Genomic DNA, 12,421 nt, shown 5'->3' on the forward strand with positions numbered 1-12,421 from the left:
CCGCGCTCGCGTAGGCACGCACACGCAATATATATACTGATCGGTCGCCTCGCGGCGCGCGGGGGATTCGGGGGTTGAGGTATCCGTACCTGACGCGCTCTCTCCAACAACCCCCCACGCCGAATCGTTTAACAACACGCGGCCTCGTACAGACGGAGGCGTCGCATCTCCGTCTCGGCTCGTGGCGTGCGTGCGGCCGACGCGGACGCGGACGCGGAGCGGCGGGAGCGCGACGGGGGCACGTAAAAGTCCCCTGGATTTTTGGGCCGGCCACTACACTACTGGAAAAGGTGGACATAGATCCTGCTTCCAGTGCAGCAACACTGTAGCAGTGGCTGACATATAGACCTGGGGTCCACACGTCACTTGTCTAATGCTGGTGTAGTGGTTGTGGTTAATAGTAGTGCAAACAATTCCATCATGAAAAAGTCCACTTTTCGAAGACACGACTATGAGTTAAGTCAAGTTAGATTCGTAAAAAAAAAGTCAAGTTTTACTCGCGTCTCTCAACCATAAAAACAGATATAAACCATTCTCAAGTTCTCAACTATCAAAACCCCAATAAATCAAGCCCCTCAGCAACAATTTGGATGATAGTTTTATTAACTTGGTATTTATCCTCTATGTCGACGGGGGATACCTGTAGACCGGATAGTATGGATATTGAGGTACGTTGGTACGAGGATATATACGATTCAACATCAAGCAAACAAATAGACAGGATTATATCGGTTCAAGCCCCTCATGAGGTAATAGCTCTAATTCAATTTATATGAAATTGATATGGAAATACACAGAGTACAATAGAGAACAACTGATTTCGAGATTACCGGCGAGATCCTTATCGGGAGAGTCTTGACGAGATCTACCAGCGAGTAGGTTCCAAGTCCTCCGTGCTTATGTGGTGGCGGGTTGGTTGGTGCTATGATTCGATGCCTTGGACCCCTCAGGGGATATGTATCTATACCGTAAATCCCTTAGTCTCCAAGTATAACTCGAGGACCCCGGACTCTGCACGATATAGTATAATCTTAATCCTTTTTGAGTAGAGCTCTGTTATGTGCCTATCCATGAGGATTATTTTCATAATCTCTTGTTGATTTCCTTATCGTATACGGAAGTCTACCGTACATATGAAGGTATGCCGTATTCATGTATTACATAAGTCGTATGATAGAAAGTATGTCTTATCCATAACCATGACACTCTATGACGTCTATGTGGCTCTTATACGATACTAGAAAAAAACCCCTCAATGGAACCCGCATGTCAACAAGAGGGAAAGAACAAAAGATAGTGGCCCCTCTCTTCCTTTAACACCCCCTTCCTTAGGTTGTCCATCTTATAGTTTCACATCGGAGGGCCACTTGACATCGCTTCGTGTCCTTCTTCACCTTCCTCAGCTCACTCGCCACCGTTGCTCCTTTTCCCAGCAAACGATGATGCTAGGCTAGGATCTATGCCGTAGTCCTGCTAGTCGTGGGCCAGCAAGGAGGGGCTCGTTTTGACTCGCCTTGTCAGAGAAGAGGCGAAGGCCTCACCCACACGTCGAGGACGACACCAGCAAACACAAACGACGAAGTCAAGGGGCACGAGTTCGAGGGGCATGCTATGATGTGACAAGAGTCATAGGAGTGCGGACTAGCGGCAATGGGAGGGATGCAACGTGAGCCTATGCTGCTACTTATCATCGTCGTCCTTTATGACATTGAGGGGGCGACATGGACATGGACAACCACCTACGTTTGGATGCTCTTTACCACTTGCTTCCTACCTAGATGTGCGGGGCTCTTTGCCACACTCTTCGTGGTTGTCTCTGTGTTTGTCGAGAGGAAACGCCACAATGCATCGTATGGAGGTCGAGGTGGGGGAGAGAGAAGGGATGCAGGAGAGGAAAGAAAAAAAAGAGTGACATGGATGAGGTTGACAACTGGGCCTTTACCAAAAGTGGGATAGCCACGGAATGACTCATCATGGTTAATTATAGGACAAGGCTAGATCGCGCGCGCTAGCGGCATATCGCTAACCAGCGACGCCCTTCTCTTAAACAGTTACTAGTACACTCAACAGTACATGCCTTTTTTTTTTTCTTCCTAGAGAATTTTCTCCTAAATTACTTATCCGATTTATAATCCGATTACACCATTATAGTCGTTGCAATTAAATCTTTACAACAAGATCTTACACGATTATATTCTGATAAAAAAAATATCTATGTTGTAAATTACTTTTATTATATATGTAAGTTACTTTTGTCCTATACATAAATTACTTTTAGATTTAAGCTCTTTAATAACTTATATCTTTTAAATCACGTATTATTTTCATGATCTATTTACATCATTGTACTCTACATAAAATATGAGATAAAACAAGATCCATGTTGAATATATTCAAATATTTCATTAATTTAAAAGTAATTTATTTAAATTGTAGTAGTAACTTAGCTATGCAATAGATGTAACTTAGCTATACAATAGAAGTAAGTTAGCACAAAATAGAAGTAAATTCTTACAACATTAGAAGTAAATTCGAGAGAAAAATATTTTGTATCTAAAAATTAAATTTAAAGTCCATAAATTATAGAATTGACTAAAAACTATAATAAATATAATCGACTTAAAGCATTATGAATATATAAAAAGTAATTTAATTAAATCTAAAAGTAATTTATATATATGATAAAAGTAACTTAAGTATATAATAAAAGTAATTTATAAGTATAAATATTTTTTCATCGTAGTATAATCATGTAAGATCTAGTTTTGAAGATTTAATTGCAACGAACACAATGGTGTAATCGGATTATAGATTGGATAATTAATTTGAGAGAAAACTTTGTAAGAAGGGGAAACAATACATGATGTGTAATAGAAAAAAAGGCATGCATGTGCGCTGGCTTCTCCACGGCTTCTATGGTTGGCGTCGCGCGATAAAACAATATCAAGAGGGCTCGCTGATTAGTTTTTGCGTTAATTATACCCACAACAGGCGAAACCGCTTCTGAAAATACCTTGGGAGGTTACGTCGGTTTTAAAATTTTAGGGGAAGTGACGCGAATCAAACTGGCCTTGTGAGGGATGTACGTTGGACTTTACCCGCACTACGCGAGCGTGAGGCTATTGGGCCGTGCCCTGTGAGGGTTGGACGCCGTGAGGCCCATGATGGTTCGTTCACCTTTCAGGCGAGAGGTGAGGCGAGTGAAGGACAAGATCAGCTAGTGCGCCGTGGTGGCTAGTGTTTGCCTCCAGCTCCGAATGATTAGATGCTTGCTAGTGCGTAGCGGAAAAGAGGAATCTACCCGTACATTGAACAGTGTCAGTAAGTAATTCCTACATATCATATTCTTGTCCCATGTATCTGGCAACGGATATATAATACTAACAGTCATGAAAAGCTTTTTAATTACAAGTTTACATATGCATATTGTACTACTACATGGCATAAAGTACTGCACACGGTGACTTATTGCCTAATTGGTAGTAATTAACAGTTAACTATATATGGAATCCCTCCATTTGCTGTTAACTATACCGCAATGACAAATTAATTGCAACAACCCTCACATGCATATAAATCTCTCTCTCTCCTTTGTTATACTATAGCTCTAGCTAGCTAGCAACAAGGGGAAAAGAACACATTAGTTAATCTCCCCTGATTAAAGAAGTGTGACCAATAATAGTACTATGGCTTTAACGTGTCATCGACTCAGGCCGTCGTTTGTGGAAGTGGACGTACGATCGATCCACGGATGATAAGTTTGCTGTCCCATCTTTATCCCACGAGCACGCCGCAGCTATGTCGTCTGTATGCACGTACTCGAGATCGCGACTACTCTTCTCTCATGGCGTCATGCAGACCGGGAAATTGATCTACCACAGCGTGCATGCTCCGGCGGCGCCGTCGAGGTTCCACAGGCTGCCCCAGGTGGCGCCGTCGTCCTCGCTGGAGCCGTAGTCCTCGCTGGTAGAGGCGCAGCAGCTGCCGCCGCCGTCGCTCAGCTGATGGCCGGCGACGGCGGCGCCGTGGAGGATGAGGTGGTAGGACATGGCGGGGCACATCATGAGGTCGTCCATCGCGTCCTGGTGCATGATCAAGTCCTCCGCCTCGCGGCCCGCCATCGACAAAGACGACGACGACGACGACGGCGCCACAGCCGCTGCGGCGCCGCCCGCGTCGTCGTCGGTGCGCGCGTCACCGGTCTCGGCAACGATGATGTCCTTGCTCTGCGGCGTCGGCGTCGGCATTAGCGTCGGCTGCTGCAGCTGCTGGCTCTGCTGCATCTCGCGGCGCTGCTTCAGGAACCTGGCCCTGGCGCGCTCGATGTTCTTGGACGGCTTGCCCTTCTTGAAGTGCGTCCTCCAGTAGTTCTTGATCTCGTTGTCCGTCCTGCCCGGGAGGCTACGCGCGATCGTCGACCACCTGCAGCATACCCACGCATATATGCAGGTTAATTCTCCTGCAGCTGTAGCTAATTAACCAGTAGCTAGCTAGCTAAGAGTGTAGCATCATCATTTGTGTGTTTACCTGTTGCCCCACAAGGCATGGAGCTGGACGATGATGCTCTCCTCCTGGGGAGTGATCTTGCCTCTCTTCAGATCAGGCCTCAGGTAGTTAACCCATCGTAGCCTGCAGCTCTTGCCGCTTCTCTTCAGACCTGCAGCAGCAACAAATAAAATTTAATTAGTAAATGGATCTCGGTATCACACTATGTCAAGAGAGCCACCTATGCGTATGCACCAGCACTACAGCATAGTTAAACTCGCCACCTAATGTCCTAACACATGTATGCACCACACATTAATTCATCTATATTTATATCGCCATCACATAGTAGTACTGATGCTTGGTTAATGCCAACTAAAATTTAAGCAGGAAAGCGCTGAGTACTTTTCATGCACTAACTAACTAACTCAAATGCTTTCGACAGTGTATATGTGCCTCTTCTAAATAAAAATATACTTTTAGTATTCCAATTAAGCAACTTAATTAACTCATCCAAAAAATATCAGGCAGCATTAGCAGTTTTAACTATACTGTTTCTACTCTCTTAGTCTCTTGTAGTATCTCTTACTCTCCTAAATCATATAATACGGTAATACCTCTTCTAAACGCCTTCTCTACAGCGATATTACATGTGTCTATGCATCGCAAGCCGGGGAACATATTGGTGCAAAGGAATTGAATTTCATAGGCGGAGCCAATCCAACTAGTCCTTCATAAAGTATATCACATCTTCCAGACTGAGGTCTGAACTCTGAACTTAAATGGAAGAGCAACAAGAACATGCATGGAGCCATGGAGTGGAGACTGGAGATCAAGATCAGTATGGTTCAGTTGAAGAAATCGAGTTCAGAAGACGAAACCGATAGATCCAGCTAGCTAACACGTCAGAATTTACTGGATAACATGTTTTGTACATGATCCAGTCATGCGGCTCAGTTGACATGCATGCAAAGTTGCCACTTGAAGATCTTAATTAACCACAAGTACTACAAGCTGCCTAAAGTGCAACAGGTTGACTGCCCCATGCAACTTGCAGGGCCAATCATTTGCAACTCACAAGTTGTACCTGGTCGCATGGTGAAAACTGAAAAGAGATCACTGGATCTATCGAATTTATAAGCCATCGGAAAAAGTAAAAAAGAGAAGGAAAAAAAAAAGGTAACGCGTGCAACTGAAGACTGTCAGTTCATGACTTGTACGACAACATGTCCATGGTTAATTCCACTGAATTACTCCTACCTGTAAGCTTGGAGACAGAATTCCACCGGCCTTCGCCGTGCTGCCTGACATGCTCGACGAGCAGCGCGTCCTCCTGGCTCGTCCACGGCCCTTTCCTCCACCCGCCGCCGTCCTGCTGCAGCTGCCTCCCCCACCCGGCAGCCGACTGCACTTCCGCCGCCGCCATTGCCGGCCTCTTCAGTCCAGCTACCTCTCTTCTTCAGTTCTTCTTTCACCAGCAGATCGAAGAAAATGAGCTTAATTGATGCGTATCTGTCTCTCTCCCCTCTGCCTGTTTTCTGGGAGATTTTTGTGCAGCTGGTAGGACACAGGCAGAGAGAGAGAGGCCGGGGGCCAAATTAAAGGCGAGCTAGATTAAGATAGCAGCTATAGCTATCTATGGCCGCGAAGCAAACAAACCTTTCTTTCCTCTTATGCTGTCCCCCAACGAGCTAGTGAGGCCATGGCGATGTAAGCGAGTGAGCCGCTGCCGCGTATATATCGGGCACAGCGCCCCAGCTCCTTTCAAAGGACAAAGGCCACGTCGCTGTCCGGAGGAATTCCAGCTCCACTATCTCGTGGCTCCGTGCATTTACGGAAATGCCCACGGTAAATTTTTTCTTTACGTTTACTCTCTGAAAATTACACAAAATGGAAGATTTATTTGGACAGAGATTTCAAATGGCAAAAACTGCATTATTACTTTCTTTCCACCTTATATATTGGAGTAGAGAAATTTTATAATTCTTGTGAAAGTATGGAACCAAGATTTTATACTAAAAATTTTAGTACTTTGAGGTACCTAGTACTAAAAGATATTAAATTTTACACTAGAAAATATGGTACTTCCCGGTACCTTTTCAAGGATAGTAAAATTACCTATTGGAGTAAACACAATATCCACCCATCTACAAATATATATAAGTACCATATAGTTTCACTTATTTTTATAGCTCAAATAATTACAAAGGTTTTATTTTGAGAACACAAATAATTACAAAGGTTCGACGTGGACATACATGCCTGCTACAAGTGGTACCAAGTTCATAGTCATCTCGATCGTACCATCAGTAGAAAAATGCGATGGCAACTGCACACTCGCAGCGATCATTCGCTTTCCGACGCACAAACGAACTAAAATAATCCTAGTTTGATGACCATTTATCTCTGGAAGTGCAAAAATCCTTGCCTTCATTCTCAGCACCTGGTCGCTTCGAAATGTTCTGATCGAGCTGGAACGCGGTTAACAAATGGTAGATACGCCACCTCACTTTGGTACAAAGTTATAAGTGGAAATTAAAATATATTTCGATCCGTCTAGTCACTAATGATCGTCTATCTTTTCTATCGCAATCCAGTAAAAGACACAAAACAATTCACACGGGGATAGCTTTGTCCAGGTGCATGTACCATGATCTCCATACACAATATAATTAATTTAGCTGGCTTAATCGTGAATTAAGCGTAGTTTAACTGGATAGATTACTTATGGTATACCAGTCTATGTAGATTTAAATTTTAGATTTAACACAGGAGCTCACATTTACGATTAATTATTCTGCGATATACCGGTAGATAATAAGATGTCTTTCGGAGATGCTCATAAAAATATATGTGCGTGTGATACTTACGTTTGTACCGTCTTTCTAAAAAAATAGCTAGCTTAATCAGCTCGCTGATCGCCTGGTACGATACGTGCATTACACGCGCGCGCGCGCATGCGCGCACAACTGGTTCATCTCCATCGATCGATTGGCCGTCGTGTTCGGGTGATCAAGTACGTACGAGTACGACTCAATCGGTCACGGTCAGCATGGGCCAAAGCGTGGTAGCTGCGCATGCGGCCTAACTCGTTACGCGCGCGCGTACGGTTGCCATGTTGCAGGGGAGCGAGACATGCATGAGTCACAGGACTCGAATCAAAAGCACGCACCGTATCTGGCGCGTGGCCACCGCGGCCGTGCCAGATGGCCTCACCCGGTCATGCATGCTGTGACCTGTGAGACATATATATATATATATATATATATATATATATACACTACAACGAGAATGCTAGCTGGATACTGCTAAAGAGAGACAACCTTCTTTAAAAAAAAAGCTACTACTGCTCTCAATATCTATGTATTTTTTTTCTTCTTAGAGAAGTTTCTCTTAAATTACTTATCAGATTTATAATCCGATTACGTCGTTGTGTTCGTTGCAATTAAATCTTTACAACAAGATCTCACATTATTATATTTTGATGAAAAATCACAAATTACTTTTATGATATGTCTAAATTACTTTTAGATTTCACTAAGTTATTTCTTAAACTATAAAAGTAAATTCAGTAAGTCTAAAAGTAATTTATATATATTATAGAAGTAACTTATAACAAAACGAATGTAACTTTAGCATGCTATTTGAAGTAAATCTGTTGTAGAAATAAAAACATGACTCTATCTAGAAATTAAATTAATCAGCATAAATTATGGAATTAACTAAAAAGTCATATTTTATCCCTACAGCGAATTTACTTCTAATGTCGTGACAAAGTTACTTCCGTTTTGTGTTAAGTTACTTTTATAATATATGTAACTTACTTTTAGACTTTATTGAATTTACTTTTATATGTCTAATAAGTAATTTAGTCAAATCTAAAAGTAACTTATGTATATGATAAAAGTAATTTACAAATATAAATATTTTTTCATTGTACCATAATCATGTAAGATCTTGTTGTGAAGATTTAATTGTAATGAACACAATGGTGTAATCGGATTGTAGATCGAATAAGTAATTTGAGAGAAAACTTTATTTGAATAGGAAAAAGACACCCACGTGAACTTTATTTGAAAGGGAAAAGACACCCACGTGGATGGACAACATGACGACGTGCACAGTTAGATAGCTCTGAGATGCGTCGTGTTATAGAGCTAGATCGAGAGCGCTCTCGAAATAAATTTTGCGTATATATACGCAGTTCCGTTTTTCAGAACAACCGAAAGGGAAAGTAGAAGGTGCGTGCCTTGCAGTTGACACGTACGTACGTGTGCGTGCGTTGTACGTGCGGAGAGGTTGTGGCTCGAGGTGTGGATCAGCCCGGCAGCATGGGAGCAAGCATGCACTAGATACGATTCCTTTTTTTTTTTGGAACGGATTCCTTAATAATTTGGGGTGGGGGGTACGTTTAATTATGTTTGATCCCATATAGAATCTATACGGGCACTGTCCTCTGGATTACACAGGAGTACTCCAGCGCGATTGCGGCTACCGTAGTTAATTAATTAACGGAGTGATTAATTAGGTTATTACCGGAGGGCACATTTGGAACGAATCAAGATAAAGTGACGCCCTTACCCCTTCGAGAGACCTCGCCTTCTCGTCGTGACATCCACTAGAGACCAACAGCGAAGACTAATTATATACTAGTATAAGTTTATTATGCTTTGGCTAGATCATTAGAGACCTCCTGATCCGGGATTAAGTATTGGTAACTTGGTAAGGTCCCCCCGCTCTCCCCCGCCACGTACCCCCCCTCTCGCGTAGAGCCGTAGCGGCTGATGGCTGATGCTGCCTCCTTGGCGCAAACCCAATTAACTAATCGACGGGAGAGCCCCGATTTAGCATCACCTCCCGCATCAGCACGACGCTGAGAGCCCCATTTAACAAATGCGTTGCCGCCACTACGACCGGTGGATGCTTTACTAGCTGCCGCATGCCAACCGTGTGCTCTCGCGGTAGCTCTTGGCCTTGGCATTGGCTAGCCGCTAGCGCGCGTGGCGTGGTGGGTGCGCGCGCGCGCGCATGCAGCGGCGCTTAGCTGTTGCGCTGCGCCGATATGATGGGAGCCGAGCCGGCCAATCGCGCCGCGCCACCGCTCTCTCTCTCTCGCTCGGCCGATCCGGGTGTGTGGCCTGTGGCGTGGTGTGGTTTGGTGGTGGCGTCGCGCGCGCGGGGGGGATTAAACAATGCGGGCGCTGCTATATCGGGCAAGCACGTACGTACGGCGCGGGCGGGGAGGGATCAGATCAGAGCGCGCGGTAGGAGGGGGGAGCCGCAGGGCGGGGTTATTCTAAGAGAAAGTTTAATTGTAGGTAAGCTAACTACTCCCTCCGTTTTAAAATATAAATATTTTTAATCATGATTCAGTCTTCTAGATGCTATTTTAACTAACAATACCTATAAAATTAAAATATTTTAAATAAAAAGAGTTGCATATTATGATAGTTTGTTTAATGATAAATATAGTAACATCAATTTTGCATGATTAATCTTTTTTATTGTTTTGCTATTAATATTTAAAGTTAAACTTGTCACTACTTTAAAAATGTTTATATTTTGGGACGGAGGGAATATATATTTATATTGAGAAAAAATAATTAAAAAATATTATTGGTTCTATAGAGCTACTCCTACCTCTTTACATACTTATGATATATTTTATTCGTCCAGAAAAATACTCCTACATAACTAGGTGAGTATTTGATCATCTTAATACAATTTGATCAGCTGACTAGATTTAATTTGTTGTACTAGGATAAGCCATATCTCTACCTATTTGAGTATCTTTTTTGCGACGGTGAGTGAAAAGAGAAAAGAAGAAAAATAGAAATAAACTTATAGCTCAGTTTACTCTAATATGAAATTGTAGCTAATAATTGGCTCTACTATTTAATTTGCTCGAAGATCAAGTACATGCTATGGGTTAGCGACAAGCACATGTATGAGAGGAAAAAATGACTACAACTTTGTACTAAGATGTGAACTTCAAGATATTGTGTGGGTACAGAGGTGAATCAAGTATAAATGATGCAATATATATTTATATAAAATCGTTATAAGGGTAGATTATTAAAGTGACGTAGATAATACGTTAAATTTTTAGAGGTAACAGTTCGCTATATATACAACAACTATTATTAAACTTGCTCGCGTCGACGTCTTTACGCGTGGGTGCCGCGACTTTGGCGCATCACTCCGGCGACAGCCGACAGGTGTCGACGCGCCCGGGGCTGGACCACCGCGCGCCTCGTTTGTTTAATCGAACAACCCGACATCGCCATCGCCATCGCGCGCAAATGGAAAGCAAAGCAAGCAGCAGCGCCAGATCGATATCCATCCAACGACGCCGCAGCAGCGGCATGCAGCTAGCTAGCTTAGCACAACGCATATAGTAATCGATCGCGATGTTAATCATTAGATATTTGGGTTTTGCTCGCTAGGCTTGCAGTACATGTTACGGCCGCCTGCACTCTGCATCTCACTGAATCGACGACCGCTTTGCTTGCTTTAATCGGTTCGATCGATCGCTTTTACGAGCTACAGCTACCGGCTGTCTGCTTCTGCCGCTCGCTCGCTTGTCGTTCGCTGAGGGCACGCACGAAGTCCGCGTCCCATTCGAGCACGATTAGTAAATTTCTCCCGGTGATGTGGCTCATTGCTCCAAAGGGGTTGTTTATATATGTTTAATCGCGTGCGGTGAAATGAAGCATCCGTATAAACTACATTTGGGTCTCTGCGATGATGATCGATGCGGTAGCAATAGTATAATGCTGGTGCATTATATTGGCCCAGAAGTTTCTTTCAGCACCTGTACTTTTTCGATCTAGAATGGTCTCAAGTCCCGATTTGTTTAATGCTGTGCAGATAAAAGGCCAGGTGTATTTTGGAGGTATGTTTATACTCCAAGCAAAGATAAGATAGCTAGCTCATGCAGATGCAGGGGGCCAAAAGTAGAAAGCAGAGATACGGCTCCGACACAAAGTGATCGAGCTGAATGCATTAGCGACATTCACGATCAGGCAAATCGGGTGCTGGGGAATACTATAATGATGCGCTAAAAGGCCTCTGAACTCTTGCATTGTGAGGTACTCTGCTGCTTTACAGCTCAAGCCAAAGGTTAACTGCACTGGTGGCTAGCTTAGCTAGCTACCACAGGTAGTCAGTAGTCAGTACTCGCTAGGTTACTGATGATTCGATCGGTCTTGTACGCGCAGACACGTTTCATTATCTACACATAATCCTTGGATTTATGCTCGTTTACGTGCGTTGAACAACTTCTTCGCTTGGAAGTCCAGTTGCTAACTTACTGGAAATGACTAACTAATACTATAGAGTACTCCCTCCGTCCCAAAAAAAACCTAATCCTGGGTTTGAACCTGGACGTCTAGGTTCAAACCCAGGATTGGTCCAGGTTCAAACCTAGGATTGGGTAGGATTGTGTCCAGGTTTAAACCTAGGATTGGGTTTTTTTTTTTGGGACGGAGGGAGTATGCAAAACTATTAATTATACATAGGGCTGATTGCCTGAATACTCTAGGCAGGTGGATGAAAAATATTAGGTGATGATGGGCCTGTTCACTTTGATGTCATTTTCAACCTTACCAAATTTTGGTAAAATTGCCAAAAAAAGTGGCTACATTTAGTTTGCTGCCAAATTTTAGTAACTATATAAGAAATCTTGCCAAAATTTTGGCATAGTGAACAGGCCCGATGTTATCTGTAAAATCAAAGTGTGTTTGATTGTTAGTCTGCGATGAACAATTGGCATATAAGATTATTAGTTTTGATATTTAGAGATTATTGGCGAAGTGGTTTTGGAGATAATTGAATTACATGTGATGGACATGATTGAAGTGTCTAGCAATTACGGTCAAACCGGCTAGGCCGGTCAGACCAGAGCTATGTGAGCGGTCAGATCGGCTGACGTTGT

The 12,421-nt window shown here is 43.2% G+C and overlaps 1 protein-coding gene across 1 annotated transcript; it reads right to left on the reverse strand.

Moving 5' to 3' along the window:
• Positions 1–3,357: 3,357 nt before the first annotated feature.
• LOC4336355 (transcription factor WER) lies at positions 3,358–6,185 on the reverse strand. Its single transcript, XM_015778977.3, has 4 exons — positions 6,145–6,185; positions 5,746–6,042; positions 4,528–4,657; positions 3,358–4,422 (listed from the first exon to the last, which is right to left on the reverse strand). Exons 2-4 carry the CDS (start codon positions 5,909–5,911, stop codon positions 3,873–3,875), a joined length of 846 nt encoding a protein of 281 aa, XP_015634463.2. The 5' UTR covers positions 5,912–6,042; positions 6,145–6,185; the 3' UTR covers positions 3,358–3,872.
• Between the last annotated feature and the right edge of the window lie 6,236 nt (positions 6,186–12,421).

This window comes from Oryza sativa, chromosome 4, assembly GCF_034140825.1.
Source record: "Oryza sativa Japonica Group chromosome 4, ASM3414082v1".
NCBI classification, from domain to species: Eukaryota; Viridiplantae; Streptophyta; class Magnoliopsida; order Poales; family Poaceae; genus Oryza; species Oryza sativa.